The sequence below is a fragment of the Pocillopora verrucosa genome, chromosome 6 (assembly GCF_036669915.1).
Source record: "Pocillopora verrucosa isolate sample1 chromosome 6, ASM3666991v2, whole genome shotgun sequence".
In the NCBI taxonomy this organism is placed as follows: Eukaryota; Metazoa; Cnidaria; class Anthozoa; order Scleractinia; family Pocilloporidae; genus Pocillopora; species Pocillopora verrucosa.
The window spans coordinates 20,034,937-20,051,945 of NC_089317.1; the positions used below are offsets into that span (position 1 = coordinate 20,034,937).

Here is a 17,009-nt window from a genome sequence, read left to right on the forward strand (position 1 = left end):
GCCGTGAAATTTATTTCTGTCAATGGGCTAAAATCATATCTATTTCTGAATTCTGGCCGAGAATCTGTCATGATTCCCCTATTATTCAGGCTAACAAAGAAAACAAGTGCACTCATATTCTCTTAACGTGCACGAAACTGCAGTAGTCAGTGACAAGAAGAGAACGAGGCTTTGGACGTCAGCTGCTAGGACCTCATTTTTCAAGACTGCTGCATTTTGCGTGATTATGGAAACACCGTTTAATTTTTATGTTTGAGATATGAACGTTGGCCTCTATTTCTTGCCGTTTCCTGCACAGATAACAGAACACAGGAAGAAACCCAGAATAACTAAGCGGTGACGCAGATAGACTGTGGATAAGGGAAGTACAGATTATCAGATACTCTATCAACCAGTAGTATAGTATTATACAACATAAAATCCCTTCTCGAAAACATCTGGCATGCAGTTATTTTTTTAGGCGGCAGTTCTCAAACCATTGTCGCCAGGAAGTTAGTCGGCAAAGGTTATCAACACTCGCGCCGATTTCAACATTTTTGCGTAATGACCATGAGGTTGATTTGTCTTGCTGGTTAAACATAGGTCTGTTTATATACGTTTGACGATGTGTTATTCCAAGTTTACCTCACACTTTGCAACATGTAACAAGGGTGTCAGCTTTAAGAGTGAATATCCTGGGGAGAAACTCGGAATTTCAGTAATTCCTCAGAAGCTGGTTTAGTTTTAACCCTGCCACTCCCAAGATCTAAATATGATGGTCGTCATCTCTCGCTTTACTTTGGTTAATGATTTTAGCTCTGAGAATTTGGTTTTACACCAAAAACATTTTTCTAATTGATATTTTCCATCTTATCATCACCTTCTTTGAAAAATTTACTCTTAGTACAAGGAGAATTTCCGTTTTGCTCATTCTATCGAAAATAAAAGGGCTAAGTGTGCGGTGCATAGGTAGATTGTGATCATGTACGACGCGGATCTCCACAGGCTGTCTATTATTAACTTTGAGGTCGTTGTAAAAGAGGTTAAGATCTTTTTTGACTTTTCCATAATCTAATTAATTAATAGCAGACGTTTCAATGAACTTACGCAAATGAAAACCGCAAGCAAATTTACGGTGAAATAAATCCGGAAAGCGGAAACCGTGTTTTAACCACAAAGAGATGCCATTGCACGCCCTTACGAAAGTAATGGATTTAAATATAAATATGGATTAGACTAGTAGAAAAAATGCAGGGGCAAACGATTACGTTCTGAAAATTACTGAGCAGCAAGCAATTAAAAAATTTTGCCGGTGTTTCGTGGGCTTAATTTGCCCACAATTTTACCTGGCTACAGCCTTTTATATGGAACACTAAAAGGATAGGAAAGAGAAAGAACTTTGCTGGCTCGGCTCCGAAAGATTTCAGAATCATCAGGCAATTAGCACAATTTACTCTAACACAACAATCATGGAATATACTATTGACGCTCAGTTGAAAACTACGCATGCATCAGTAGTAAAGCGTCGGAATTTTGCCCACACGACCCTTAAATCTCACAGCTGTTTATCTCTACAGTAGCAAGAGTTTCCTTGGCTGTAGTAAACTTATTACAGTAATTAATATATATTTTTAAAAAAATGTTTTCATGCAGGCTGCTGTTGTAGAATCTCAATGTTTCTCACTGGTCTCACCCGAGAAATAAAAGTTTCAAGTGTGAACTGCCATCAAAGAGAAAGAGGACTGGGAATAGCACGGGCGGAGCCTCGTGGCAACATTTCGTTATGAAATTACGACTAAGTGTCAACAAATCGAAGAAAACGAACTACTTGTACGCAGTTTTATTTCTTTTAAGTCATGTGTCAGTGCACTCGAGCTGGACACCTCAAAAGATTTGAAGTCCAAGCACAGTACTTTGTTTCAATTATGATTGTCTTGTGATGCTTGTGCTCTCCAGGTTTCTTAGCTTTTCAATGTAATTGGATTTCAAACACACAGTTGGTAGTTTTGTTTACCACTGAGCTGTCATCTCCGTTCATTTAAACCTATTTGATTCATTCGGCTTGCTCTAAGGTAGTTTTAATGACTCGTGAATTAGCTTAGTGATTCGCTCATGGTGTGTTGTTGGGAACTATTTTTGCAATCATTGGTTCGGTTAGGCGCCACAGATTTTTCTGATCTGCCCAGTCGTGTAGAAACAATAGGAATTTAGATATGATCAAGTTCTGAACAGTCTCTGGGATATTTGTTCAGTCGGCAGGAGGCGTAAATTTTGCCATTACAGGTGTTAGCTTTGACAAGTTTAAAGAGAGAAACAGTTACTTCCTGTCGCGGTGAAGTGTGCTCATGTTTAAGAAAATGTTTATCAGTTTGAGGTATCGGCTGTGTCGAGTTCCCAGTGGGATGCAATATCTTTTTAAAAAAAAAAAATAATGTGAGACTGACCAAACTCAATGGTTTGACCTTGACAGATTGGATGGTATTAAGCTGACTAAATTGATAAAACTAATTGATGGAGATGACGCCTGGATGCGATTCTCGGACTTTTTCGGTATTTAGTTTGCTTTCTTTCTCTTGTTGTTTTCTTTAGGTTCCCGGTGTAATTAAAAAAAAAAAAGACTTACATTCCAAATTCCAATTCGACCTCAATGGAAACAGTGCACAAAAAGTCATTCAAAGGGGGAGGGGGCTCCTAATCCCGTTTCACGCACAATTGTAGAAAAATTCATCCGCCATTTGTACTTTAATCAGTCTTTGACTTGTTCGTTTTCACGAATTAAAAAGAGAAAATCATAAATTTCACCTTATCTTTCCTCTTTGTTAATTTTGCATGGCACCTATTAATTTTGGACTTAATTACGCGTAAATTTTAAACCATTTGCCACCCTCAACTCGTAGAAGTACTTTTGCTAAACTTGTATGTATTTATTTATTCAATCCGTCTCTACTGAATGTTTGTTATGGCAAATCTATATTGAACCAAAGTCTCTACTCTATGGTGAACTTTACTGCGCATCAGAACGTACCAATTAAATTGCAATTTACATAAAGGTCAGTTTTACCCGTGACTCTATTACAACAGAAGTGATTCAGGATTCCCGACAAGTTTTCACCGGGAGGGTTTGGGTGTTTGCTTATTGCTTTTCCTTCCTTCGCAGTCAGAGGACCTTTCATGTGACAAAAATAGAAATAAAGCGGTAACAGGCCATACATCTATTCTTAACTAAATTAGTCATATACTTCGTGTCATTTATGCGCCCCTGAGAGGAAACAATTACCTCTACGCCTATTTTATATATAATTTATCTTTTCTCTCTTGAATTTTAATTACCCCTCCCACTATAATGATTTATCTGGAGTCAGTTTAGCTCTGTCATTGTCCAGATAATTCGCTAGAAGATAGCTCTGTGGACTAGACACCTAAATGAAAGGCAAAGGCAATTTTTAAGCTACGGCAATAGTAATTGGAAGGGGCTTGAATAACATATCCGAAAATTATCGATAAAGGGTTTTTCGAAAAATATCACACAACTTGAAGTAGGACCATTGTTTAAGGCTTCCTGTTATTCATAGACTGATGATTGATTTTTTGCGCTTATCAAAGAAATGGAAATAGACCCAAACAGATTTTGTCGGACGCCCGTGTTTTTCATCGCCCAACTTTGCTTATATTTTTCTTCTAGGAGAAAAGGCGAGAGACTTGAATTGTCGCAGAGTAATATTTCCCATGAAAAATGCAAGATATTGCTAAATGAAACAGAAAACCTATATCCATATGCGCGCGGTATATCTCAAGGTTACATAATCACTCAAGCAGCCTCTAAAACGGCTTATTGCTTAGATATTGGGCATTATTTGGCAGAAAATGTCACCCTAAGTATGGATTTTGGCGTCAATTGTTTTATGCAAATGCAGTTTTAGTGCTTTTCTTTTAGTTCCGGGGCAATTTAAAACGATATATTTTCGTGACAAGAGCTTCCTTTTCGAGAGGGCGCAACCACTGGTGATTTTAGATTAAAATAAACTTTTTCAGGCGATTGTAACTGAAATTGTAGAACGTGTGGTGGGCACTTTATCGGCAAAAATCTCTCGATGACTCTGAGAGCCTGAAATGCATATACCTACAATATAAGGAAATGCAATGATTTCCACTCAAGAGCCTACAAAATATTTACATAATTACAATGTTGCATCGTGAACACCCATCAAAGGAAAAACAAAGCAGCTGTCGTAATCTCCCACATATTTTGTAAAATTCGCTTCATTTTTTTTCACATGTAGAAATTAATCGACCCAGGGAATTTGAGTGTATATTTACATATCAAGATCTGTAAAATACTTGAATAAAAGGAGAAAATGGCCTTCAGCTCTTAGTTTTGTTTTTGTATAAATGGTGATGTTATTGAAACCAAAATGCTTTGTTTTCCCACAAACTTTTCTTTTCGTTTTGAAGATAGCTGAAGCTACAATAAAAATTTATCTTCATGTGAATGTTCTCAAAGTATGTCGGAATTTCCGTTTCCCGCCCTCGCGCCACGAGATCTGAAAAAGAAAGGGCTGTCAAACAAAACGAATATCAGCCAATCACAGTTCGACGTTGGATCACATGCAAAAACAGAAGAAAACCATGCGAGGTTCTTGTCGAATGAATATGCGAGATCGTTGCACGGATTGAAGGTCACGACAATATCCTCTAAATATTTTCCTACAGGAAACGGTCTTGATGTTATGTCGTCTATAAAATACCATAGCAGTGTTGCAACAGCTCTCAATGATGCGTGGTAATCCGAGGTCGTTTTTCCGCGCCGACCTTCTCGCTTATTCGTCTGCGTGGGGACGGCATCATCGAAACCAAGATTTTCCCGATACCAGTTAGTTTTACTTACGAGTTATGGCTGCTTTAGACAATTTATCACCCCGGTTGGAAACGGAGAAGCTTCAGCATAATTCAAGTATGGACACAATGTTTTGTTCAACACGTTTTCTTGTGTGGTCTTTGCGCTTATCGCTTTTGGACTCTCCAGCTGATAGCCGCTGTTGCACGTGAACAAAATGTAGTTTAATTTCTCAATTTAGTCCACAGGCAGATACAAGTATTGAAGGACAAGATTTCAGATTTAAGCAGGACAAACTATGAACTGGAAAAAGAGGTTCGCTTCTTCGATCAACGTATTGGACTTCTCATCAACCACAAAAAAGGGATAGAAGTGAGTCGTCGTAATTAACTAGTCATGAGGAACATTTGGCAGTCAGCTGCCGTATGAAAGCCACCGTTGACTTCTCTAATGAGCTTACTTGTACTCTCTCTTTCTCCCGGTGATTTTTTTAGGAATTGACTGATTATTTTGTTGAAGGAGAGAGGAGCTCGAAGTGCGGTAGGTTGTTGATATTATACCACAACTGTACGTGTTAATACTATATTTATTAGAACACCTTTAGTTTAATCGAACTTATAATAAGCGCGCGTGACTCGAAATGAAAATTCGAGTCCATTACTTTGTCAGTTAGAAACTTATTCGTGACTTGTGTCATGCCCTCTCGCACAAGCTGCTGAGCCGTAAGAAATTAAAGGATTAAAATTTCAAGGACATGTTGCAAATCCGTTATCATTTTCCAGGAGTAAGAATGTATTCTATTTCCTTTTTGCGCACCACGAAACAGGAACGTAAAAACGACACAAAATTCAAGCTAATTTCACTTTTTAAGCTCCATTTTACAATGCGTTTTTCAGCTAGAGTTAATTCAGCTCTATGCTATCATGCATTTTTAAGTAGGTTTTTTTTTATTTTTTGTTTTGTTTTTTTTTGGAAGATGGCCTTGTATTGTTTTCATTTTTATGGTTTTCGTTTTTCGTCTCGACTGCGACAGTGTAAGGTGTGACTCGATAGAATCATAACAATTTTTTTCATTTGATACATGTGGGAACAGCCGAAGTGCTTGCGTTAATAACAGGAGGTTTTAACAGCTAACAGATAAACCACCGCTTGACGTGTGTGTAGTCTGGCAGGGTAAACGGTGCAAGAGAAGCCCTACTCTAGGTTTTCGAATACTGAATCGCTGTTCCTTTGTGCATGGGATTAGAATGTTTCGTTGTGTTGTTCATGTTTTGGCACCGGATGCAACAATTTATAATGCAACAGCTACAGGCTTGAAAAGAAAGCGTTATTCTCTTATTGTTATGTTAATATTATCCAAGCTCTGTAACGTTTTCATGGCCAGATGTGAGTGATTTGTTATAAGTTTCTGGATGATTCTGACAACCGACTATGAAAGAATACATGCGGACAAAAGGAATCATTGTTCTTAACGTTTTTTAGAGAAATAATTTTTTTTTTCTAAAACTTCCCTGTGATCAACTGTTTAAAAAAGTGACTGGTAACTGGGTCTCAACTTTAAGAAAGGAAAAAATATAATTAGATCATTTTTTAATTGTAAGTATACTTTGTAAGTTGGTTAATTTGCGATGCAAAAAGTAAACTGAAAAGTTGTGTTTCGGAAGAGATCAGAGGTCACAGTGGCAGGATAGTTTTGGCACGAAACATGTGTACAACTTCCTGCTTTGAAACTTATGCTGTTTTTACACCCATAATTAAGCTGTTTAAGAGTTTTGTGACTTTGCCAAAGTAAGCTTGCACAAGATCATTTTTTCACAGCAAGTACTCATGCTTTTCTCAGAAAGGTACGTGACTTTTTCACAAAGAAAAGATTGTTATAAAGTAGTCAAAGAATTCAGAATAAAAGGCCAAGGGCCTATACACACTAGAAAAAAGGTTTTTCATTTAATCAACAAATTTTCTGTTGTCACCAACACTTGACAAATTTTGGCTGAAGCGGAAATATCTTCAGATGCAACACCACCAAAATTCTTTGCAGGTATATATTGAGCAAATCAGGTGCTGGCTGAATTTGACTGCTTTGAAATTTTTAATGCGGATGTAACAGAGGAGACTAAAATTTTTTAAGACAAAATTTGTCCTTTGATTTTGTTGTGACAATCCTACTTTTGCCTGTTAGTGCTGATAGACCAAACCTCTAAAGGTCTGTTTGAGGGAACAATCATTTAAGGTTTCATTTCCTCATTCCCTCATGTAATGATATTTATAAATAGTGACTTTGTCATTTATAACAGGATTTTCATTTTTGCTGGTGCCATTTTCATTATCCCTTAACATCCAAGATGTGATTGTTAATTTTCCACTCTTGTAATTACACATTTCCTTGTAAATCAGTTACCAGAATTTGGTTTTAGATCAAGATGACTTCTACCCAATAAGTTTGTGTATTCTCATGGTCAGTTTTCTGGATGATGTATTGATATTTTAAGGAGAAGTTACATGTTTATCACTTATGCAATTTGAAGGGGTTATTTAGATTATAGTATCTCTTATGCTAATGGTTTGCTTTTCTTGCAGAAAAAATAGATAGTGAAACACAACAGCAGGTATGTGATTGATTCAGAGGAGTTCACTTTAGGCCACAGAGAAGAATTTTGTTGTTGTGTTCAGTAATAAGCTGAGAGTTGGGGTGATGGAACAGTTTCTCTTCAATTTAATGGTAGTTGACAGGCTGATTGTAATCCTTTGCTAAATGTAGATTGATTAGTCTTTTTTTGGTCTGCATACCTGGGGCACGAAATTAAATTAAATACAATTAGGGATAATAGTACTAATTTAATAAAATTTCATTTGTGCCATTATTGACATTTCCTTTTTGAACCTCAACCCTTAAACTCCCATGAGCGACCAAGACATAATTTCTCCTTACAAAATCAATACAGTAACAACCAGATAAGTGATGAGAATAAAGAAAAATATGAATTAGGGGATTATAAGTTGATCCAATACCAAATTCTAAAACTAACATTTCAAGAACTGTACGGCAGACAGTAAGGAGAATTACTAATGAGATCTTGGGTGTTAAAGGGTTAAATTTTCCCAATACTCTTCTTAATCAGGTTAAACCATTTTAGTCCAATCCATTCCGAACAATGTAAAACCTAGATAACAATACAGTGGTTGTATTTTTCGGCTTGGTTAGAAAATTATTGCTATTATTTATCCTGATTCTTTTTAAGGGATACTGTATGGTGAAAAAATATGATATTTTAATGAGGAGTATTTTTCCTCTTTTCCTTTACACAGAAATATGGCAATCTGTTTTTCCTTCTTCAAACAGAAGCCTCCTATCTAGCACAGCTTACAAGAATTGTTTCACTTGATGAGATTGATGGTAAGCACTAGAAAATCAAACTGCTGGAAATTGTTGTTTCATGCAAGGAGACATGAAGCTCTGCCCTAATGGATTTGTAGACAATTAGGCAACCAGTGTATAACCAACAAAATTTCTAAGTTATCTTAGTGATTGCTTTTTCTTTTAGACCTTTTACAGCCTGTCTTGTTCTCACTGTATGGCAATCAGTATGAGCTTCGCGAGGAATATCTGTTACTTACTATGTTCCAGGTAAGTGTCTTTGCTGTGCACATGGTGAGGTACAAACCTCTCATTAACTTTTTACATCCTAACATCATGATGCATATTCTCCATACAGTTCTCTATATATTTCCTTAAGTACTGATGAGGAGAATTTTTCTAACAATCAAAAGTTCCTTTAGTGGGTGGTCATTTCCTTTAACCCTTTACACCCTAACATCACCATACATATTCGCCATACTGTTCTCTGTACGTTTCCTAGGGTAGCGAAAAAGAGAATTTGTTCAAAATCAAGAGCTTCTTTGGTTGGCTATCATTTCCTTTATTCTTGGGACCCTGATATGTGATTCAGGGGTGATACTGTAAGGAGAAATTAGATGCTGGTCTCTCTCAGGGGTCAAAGGGTGAATTGTGTGACTTTATTGTGTAAAATAAGGGGTGTTACTATGAAGAGAAATTAGATGCTTGTTGCTCCTAGGAGTCAAAGGGTTAACACAATTTGAATAACATTTACCTTAAGAAAAGCAATGAGTTTTAGGTCTTTACTGCAAGTTACAGATCAAATTTTTTTTTCACTCCAATTTAAAAAGCTGGGTTGTGTAACTTGCAGGACCAAGTTAAACACATTTATTATTTAACTGGGTTTAAAACGGAGTGGAAGATTTCATTTCAAACAAACTTTTGAATTTAGCAGGTCACAGAATGAAATGCGGCCTGCTTAATTGACCAATCATAAGACACATACAAACTGAGAGATAAAATATGATCTGTAATTCTCTTTAAGCTTGCTCTGAAGTATGAAGTAAATGAATCTGAGACATTTAACAGCCTTCTCCGGGCTAACACAGCTATCACGCGAATGATGACAACATATACAAGGTGCATAGCCTCTACATAAATCATGCTGTAACTGAATATCAAACAATGATAAATGAATTTTTATAATGATTATTGTGAGTATAATTGTAATTGTTTAATCGTATTTTATGAATATCCATTGACATTTTCTTATTCATTTTTTTGAGCTTTTAAACAAGTTCATCTTCTCAAAATCATCAGGAGAATTAAATGTCATTGCATAGATGACAACCATGCCAAGAGATTACATTTGTAATCTCTTGTTTCATGCTCATTATGAGAGGTAGATTGAGCATGTGGCATGGATAATTGTATTTTCTTTCCCAAGCTTTTTATGATGAACTTTTGTTTGTTACCAAAAATTTGAAGAAATATCACTCTTTGTGGCAAAATGGTGTTAAGTGCAGGTGAGAATCTTCCCACAAACTTCCACATGAAACTTTGAAAAAACAATAAACAAAATTTGGCAATTTTCATTTGCATTACTCTTGCACAATACTGTGTAGATACTTTTTGAAAGTTTTTTTTCTTTTTGTAGGAGAGGCCCAGGGCAGGAATATCTGAAGTCAACTCTAGGAGCTCTTGTCAGACATGTTGTTGATCAGGACCATTTGCAACTTGAAATTAATCCTCTAAAGGTTTGGGCTAGTGACCTTAGTTGAACTGAAAAAAAAAAACCAATTAGCAATAGACATCTCATTACACAGTTACAGTTAAACCCAGTGTTAAGAGCAGAGTGCACCAGGCCAGAAGTTGCCATGACAAGCAGCTTCTATTGCACTGTTCCAAAATATTATATGGTGCTTCTCAATTTTTTGCTACAATTATGGAAGAAAATAAAACTGATTTGAATGTGTGTAATTGTTGCTAAGAGCAAATTCCACTTCTGTAACAAATATGTTGAAAATAATCTCCCCATGTTTCACCAACTGTCAAATGGGACTTGTCTATGAAATGGCAACCTGTTATTGAGTGTCTTGCCACATTGCGGGGACCACATAGTTATTTTTCTTGGACAAGGTTAACCTTACTCTGATTATTATGATCAAACTTTCATTGCTTTGGTTGGCCAACATTTTATCTGGTAGAAAATGTAATGTCATATTGTATTACTTGGTAGTGCAAGAAGCTGGATGCCTGTAGCTTCCAACAGATACACTGAATTCAGGTCTCAAAGGACTATCCCTCTGTTTCAGGTTTATGTTGAAATTTATGGGTCTCCTGTGAATTTGTCTTTTGGACAATTGACCATGGAACGGGTATGCTAAATATTTATTTGAATTTGTTTACTTAGTTTGAACAATTTAGTCAAATAGCTTCATGTCCAGATTTGTTGCTGTTTTTTTACCTTGATTTTGAAGACACGAGTAAAGAGTAGTGGTTTTAAGTCAGAATTAAATGTTTCACTCAAAAGTTACCCCCTCCCATCAAAGTAAATCTCTCGACAATAACTGCATCCCCTCCCCTCCCCATGGAAGGAAGAGCATGTCTCATTCAGCAGCAGTCTTTTACATGGTAACTGAGAGGAACTATTCCCTGAAAAAAACCTGTTATTTCCTGTTATACTATCTGGGAGGTATATTTGTCCCTTTGTTATTACCTCTCTGTAAAAACAAGATAATATAGAATGCTACGAAAACAGCAACAAAGCTAATTCTCAACTCAGTTCAATCCCATTTATGTATTCAAATCTTCAGGCCTTGGATGACCCAAGAGTTCAAGAGGTTATACAAGAACATATCCTTTTTCTCGTTGTGATTTATAAAAAAAAAAACAATGGTTTTACAAGTGGTGTGGTGATTTTTGTAGAAGAGTAATAGAGTGTAACTTTTTGAAGAAATTTGGACAGTTAAATTTAATGATATTCTATACAAGCCTTTAAAATTGGATGGCATCAACAAAAGTAACTTTACGACGAACAATAAAAAAAAACGCAGAAGAGAGAAAACTCATTGCAGTTAAATTAACTAGTGAAATAGTTGCAAATTAAAGAAAGGCCTTAAAAATATTAGGCAAGCAAATGCACCATGATTCATGTTTGCAGAAGAAACTTTTCCTTGACGTTATCCAAGCAGTCGTTCGCTGAAAACAGTGGCATCACAATTTGTCTCTGCCATCACAGGATCGCTTCATACAGTTCCTTATGGAATAAGATGGCTGTGTAGCACTATTGTGTACCTTGTTAAAGTAAGTAAGGATTTCCGTGTCAGATTGCTTTTCTTTTGGATTACCTTTGATAAGGTCAACACCAGGGTAATCACAACAGCCAGTCAGAGCAATAGAAAAATAACACAAGGAGTCAGTAAGAATGCAAAGTGAAAACAGGCAAACTACTGGAGGTGTAGGAAATCACAAGCGAACAAACTGCAGCTTTTTTTAGTTTGGAGTGTGAGTGGACGAGAGGGTGGATCAGGTTTCCTAAGTTTCCTGAACCAGGTTGGAAAGCCAAACCAAAGCAACCTTGAACTACTTTCGACAATTGGAAATAGTTCCTAGGTTACCTAAGTTTTCAAGGCCAATTTCAGAGCAAAGTAAGGCAAATTAAAACCTAGTCCGATATCGGATAACTTTAAATACTCAATTGGTCTTTGAGCGCTTTTTGATCGTGTCGTAAAACCCAAACCAGAGCACTCACAAAGAGCCAATCATAGAAAGGAAACTATCACCAGGAGCCAATGAGAACTTGAAGTAAAAACGGAACAGCCTAAAACGCGGGAAAACGCGACCGACAAAGTCGCGATAGGTTTTGATTTTGAATCTGATTGGTTGAGAGAGTGGCACGAGTTTTCTGGACCCATTACATGACGGAGAAAAGCCAGTCCAAAGCAATCCTGTACTACTGATAATTGCTCTAAAATGGCCTCTTCATTTGGGTCAAATGTATGCACTTATTGTTTCTTTCTTTGTTTTTTCTTTTTGCTTCCTTGTAGGAGAAGTATCCAAATGTATCAGACACTAATATTGCCTCTCTTATTGGCGGATTTTTCCTGTTGAGGTTCTTGAATCCAGCAATAGTAACACCAAATGGTATTTGTATAAGAAATCCTGATTTACTCTGCATGTATTTCTCGAGCACAGTGGAAATGAAAACGAAACTTTAGAGGATAAAAACAACAGCAGCATATACACAACACAACTCGTACTTTTTTGCGTTACTCCTTACGCGCGTTACTCGCACTTCGCGCTAGCTTGCTTCCGTTCGATTGGAAAACGCCAAAAAAATGCGTCTGTTGTGTAGGCTAGCAATAATGAGATTGATTGGAAGGACTTTTTAAAAAGTTGTTACGGAAATAAATTCATTTTACTCAATGTCTTCCAACATTACTTGTTAACTAACCTTTTCTTCAATCTTGCTTCTTTCTTACATATTTTCATTGTCTGATGATCATGTATCTCCTGACATATTTATAATGTGTGTTTTCAGCTTACATGCTTGTCAATAAACCTGCAAGTCAGTGTGCACGAAGAAATCTAACCTTGGTACGTAATCTTAGAGTCTTTATCATCTCTAAGGGATGAATCTTAATTAACAGCAGTGTTATAAAACATGATAAAAGATTTACTTGTCAGAGTTACTACGTCTAGGCAGTTAGGAAACCCGCAAAACTCTAGAACAAAAGTGTATCTCTTAATTCCTACGGTACCAACGAACGCTTTTCACTATATTCCCACCAATTTCCAGGCTCCATCTTTCTGTATTTAAACCACACACCACCCAGAATTCCTCTATTTGGTCTGACGCAGAGCTAACGCCTGAAACATCAGCATTAGAAACTGTTACTGTTATTGCTTGGTTTCCCAGCAATCAAGCCAAAATTGACCAAAGCTGACTTTCTACATTGGTCTGCAGATTGCAAAACTATTACAAAGCATGGCTAACCCTCATGCCGTGAAGAATCATTTCAAAGAGGAATATATGCAACCATTACAGTCATTTGCTACAGAACATGTTGACGATGTACAGGTATGGTCCCCTTGCTTGCAGTTAGAAAGAAACATTACTGCGCTTAATGTCTCTAAATTCTTTAGCATTTGGGAGATTAAGTTTGTTTGTTTGTTTTTTTTTATCTCAATTAAAAACATATCGTCTTCTCTTTTTGGACACATTTTCCTATCTTTAATAAATGAGTTTTGAAAACACGGAAGTTTGTTAAGGAAAGGAAGGCAAGAATTTGCCCTTTGATGTATCTAGTCAAAGTGCTTTTTGGAACGAGTCAAAGCAGACTGATTTATTATTATTATTATTATTATTATTATTTATTCGTGGTTTTTTTCTTCGTCTTTCATTTATTTGTCTATTAGTTTGTTTTTTCCTCCCTTGTTTCTGAAACAGTTAGTTATAACTTAATTATGTTAGTCAGTTAATTATAATTGTTACTCTCAGTTCTGTGAAAGTATTTTAAAACTGCTGTATATGAAATGACAATGAAAACTGTCATTTTAATTTCAGGATTTTTTGATGAAATTATTTAAATTCAATGAGATAACAGATTTCTATGAAACCTTAGAGGTAAGGACTGCATATTTGTATTGCATAATACATTTATTGTATCCTCCTACGTTATGAAATGACAAGAACGGTTAAAACTTGCATCCACCTAATGTGGCACTCTTGGCGTTATGTCGTGCTACAAACTTTCATTATTTTGTCCAACATACTAACAACCTTGGATTATCACAAACACATAATGTAAAAAACGACCAACTATGCACTCCATAGCTCACGGAGCAGAAACGTCAGCATTGAAACTCTTTACGGTGGCCAATTTACGTTATAAACTCAGTTGATGATACCAAACAGCCGGCTATGTATACTTTGCACTATAGTTATCAGTTATTAAAACCGAATATCATGCAAAATTCAATTGTCATATCTGAATTTGATTTCAGTCTTTTTTTCTCCTTTTTCAGATTGAACAATATTTATCGCTGTCAAAGGACATTAAAATTAGAATCACCCCAAACGAAATGTATAGAATTCATGAACTAATTCTCAAGCATAAAGAGGAGCTGGTGAGTTTACTTTATCATTACGTGATACTTCATGACAGTGGTAAGCATGGAGCTGTTGTTATTTTTTCTATAGCCCCCTCGTGTCATTTTGACATTTAGCATCGTGAAAAATTCAAGGACAAACGTTTTCTTTAGACCTTCATAAAATTTCAAACAAGAAAACTGTAACTACATAGATAAATAGATAAGAACGAACAGACGACTGATAGTCCTTTCTCCTTTATTAGATGCATTATAATTATTACTGAAACAATTCGTAATTAGTACTCGGCCAAAGTTGAAAATCTGTAGAGAGACGGGAAAAAGTTAAAGTTTGGTAAGGATGGCTTAAGATTGTAAATGACTTCCAAAAAAAGAAAGACAATTTTCAATTAAGTGTCAAAAAACAAAACCAGATTAATCGCAACTACAAATCAGAGCGAAGATGCACATGACCATCAGCCAATAAAAACTCAAAGTGAAAGCAGGCAACCTACTTGAAGCGCGGGAAAACGCTTGTGACCAAGTTAGGATTGTTTTAGTTTTGCATTTGATTGGTTGAATGAATCAAACTGACCAATCACAGGGCGAAGTAAAGCAAAACCAAAGCAAGGATCGAGGATCGTCGAGAATCAGCTTCGATAGTCAATCGAAAACTTCGCTGTAGTTTGGTAAGATAGAAAACACCAAAGAAACTATTATAAACAAAAAAGGAACAAGAATGGCCAAGGATGAAAAAAATTGACCGGATGGGAAAATGACCAACAAGGAAAATTTTAGTTCCAATGCCTAAGATTCATCAGCTGTAGGGGAGCACTTAACATTCTCTCACACAGACCCCTAACAGACAATTTTTTCTCTGTCCAGGCCCTAACTGAGGATGATCCACTGCACATAATTTTAGATGAGTTAGGACCCCCTGGAAAACAGTTGAGTTACAGTATGAATGCTACAATTTGCTTGACTCTCACTAACAGGTGGGATCACAGCAAAGGTATGTTGCACTGTGGGTTGGGTGGGTCGGGGGCTTATTTCCACGTATGGCAGCAGTTCGCGCTTAAGTAATTTTTTCGTTACCAAAATATCATTTATTGTCAAATTGACCCATTGAATACCCAGTTTGTTCAAGTTTATTGGCTTATTGTCGGAGATATTTCCGTGGTCAAAAACATTTTGCTTCCTAAAGTGGCTCTCCCCACCCACGAGTATCAATGGGCACCGGCGAATTGTTGGGGAGCCCTGATGAAATGTTGGCCGGTAACGTTGCCGTGGACTAGCATCCAGCATTCCGTCCAGGGGGGAGTATTGATACTCCTCATTGCTTCGTGCTAGGAATCTGGGATAAGCTCCGGCTGGATGGGCAGGCCATTTGGCTCTGGTACAAACTTTACGTCTTTACTTTTGCTAACCAGAGATATGGCAGGTGGTGATAACATTTAGATGCCTTTAATGTTATCCCAACTGCAATTTTGATGAAAAAAACTCAGCTTCTTGAACGTTGTGGGCCTTGATCTTATTTCCTTAAGTTTTTTTTTTCCTTTTTTGCGCTCTCTTGTTTTTGCTGTCCTTCGCTTAAGATAATAGTTGAACATGTTAATTCAACAATTTTGTTCGGTTGTTTATTTTTTTTGGTTTTTTTGGTTTTTTCCTTTTTTTTTCAGTTCTTAGAAGTGAATCTTTCGAAATGTTGGTTCCAATTAAACCTCCAATCGAAGAGAGATCCACGAAAGAAGAGTTAAAAACACTCAGTGTGAAACTTTTTTCTCTGGTAAGTGGGCTTCAGTTTTTAAAAAATGCCAGCTTTCCACAGGCATCCCACTTTTGTTCCGTTTGTGGTGGGCTTGCTATTTAGGCCGGATCTAATCTTTCATTTTCACTGTTGCAGGATGTGAAATTTATGGAAGAAAGATCCCTGGTCAGTGCCCTCAAGCTAGCTAAGTCTAGTGTTGCTCCCTCTGAAGGAGAAACCAGTGAATCGCGATTCAGGAGAGAACAGGCAGCCAAACTCGCTGATTGCATATTGCAGACATACAAACAGTATCGGGAAGAAAGCGACAAGCTCATTAAAGATCCAGATTTCCTACAGGAAGTGAAGCAGGTTTGTTTCAAATTATTAGACAGGGCGTGAAATTAACTCTTTTTTCTGATAGCCACTTGCCGCCTAAATTCTTCAAAGTGGTAGCCAATTCAAAAAAAGTTGGTCGCCATTTTCAAAGACAAACAAAATCTTTTTTTTTTTTTTCTTTCTTCAACGTTCAGGCTCATCTAAATCCAAGATGGCGTCTAGTTATCGATCGAGATGCATGTGCTACGTTTTGGAAACAAACTTAACGAGGAAGTTTGCCTTGGATTTATCTTTGCAAATCTTTTTAGTTCACTATATCTCTTGGTAAGGTTATGATGAAACGTTCTAGTCGCCAATTTGGCGACTAACTTTCAGGATTTGGTCGCCAAAGTGAAAAATTTAGGCGCATTGGCGCCTGTATTAGGCGCAATTTCACGCCCTGTGATAAATGGATTGTTTGTTGGATATAGGGCTGGGCGAGTAGTAATAATAAAGGTGATGGCTTTAGTAGCCAGGTCTCGTTTAAATTATGTGCTTGGTTTAAAACATATCAAACTGAACCAGTGTGAGATTTTTAGTTTCCTAAGTCTCCAATTGGTTATTATAATATGAAGCAATGGGAAATGACTTGGAGGATTTTAATCCACGAAAGAGATGAGCCAGAACAGCTACAATGGATAAGTAAC

At 36.7% G+C, this 17,009-nt stretch overlaps 1 protein-coding gene across 1 annotated transcript in view; it reads left to right on the plus strand.

The window, feature by feature from the left end:
• Positions 1-4,626: 4,626 nt before the first annotated feature.
• LOC131793630 (uncharacterized) overlaps positions 4,627-17,009 on the plus strand; it is a 30,694-nt gene continuing 18,311 nt past the window's right edge. The window contains exons 1-19 of the mRNA XM_066168187.1: positions 4,627-4,930; positions 5,055-5,185; positions 5,308-5,353; positions 7,391-7,419; positions 8,120-8,207; positions 8,356-8,438; positions 9,193-9,287; positions 9,805-9,904; positions 10,463-10,525; positions 10,964-11,003; positions 11,338-11,453; positions 12,197-12,293; positions 12,691-12,746; positions 13,117-13,230; positions 13,717-13,776; positions 14,178-14,279; positions 15,126-15,252; positions 15,920-16,026; positions 16,144-16,356. Coding sequence (XP_066024284.1) covers positions 4,870-4,930; positions 5,055-5,185; positions 5,308-5,353; positions 7,391-7,419; positions 8,120-8,207; positions 8,356-8,438; positions 9,193-9,287; positions 9,805-9,904; positions 10,463-10,525; positions 10,964-11,003; positions 11,338-11,453; positions 12,197-12,293; positions 12,691-12,746; positions 13,117-13,230; positions 13,717-13,776; positions 14,178-14,279; positions 15,126-15,252; positions 15,920-16,026; positions 16,144-16,356 — 1,728 coding nt within the window. The 5' untranslated portion in view covers positions 4,627-4,869. The remainder of the gene's footprint in view (positions 4,931-5,054; positions 5,186-5,307; positions 5,354-7,390; positions 7,420-8,119; positions 8,208-8,355; positions 8,439-9,192; positions 9,288-9,804; positions 9,905-10,462; positions 10,526-10,963; positions 11,004-11,337; positions 11,454-12,196; positions 12,294-12,690; positions 12,747-13,116; positions 13,231-13,716; positions 13,777-14,177; positions 14,280-15,125; positions 15,253-15,919; positions 16,027-16,143; positions 16,357-17,009) is intronic.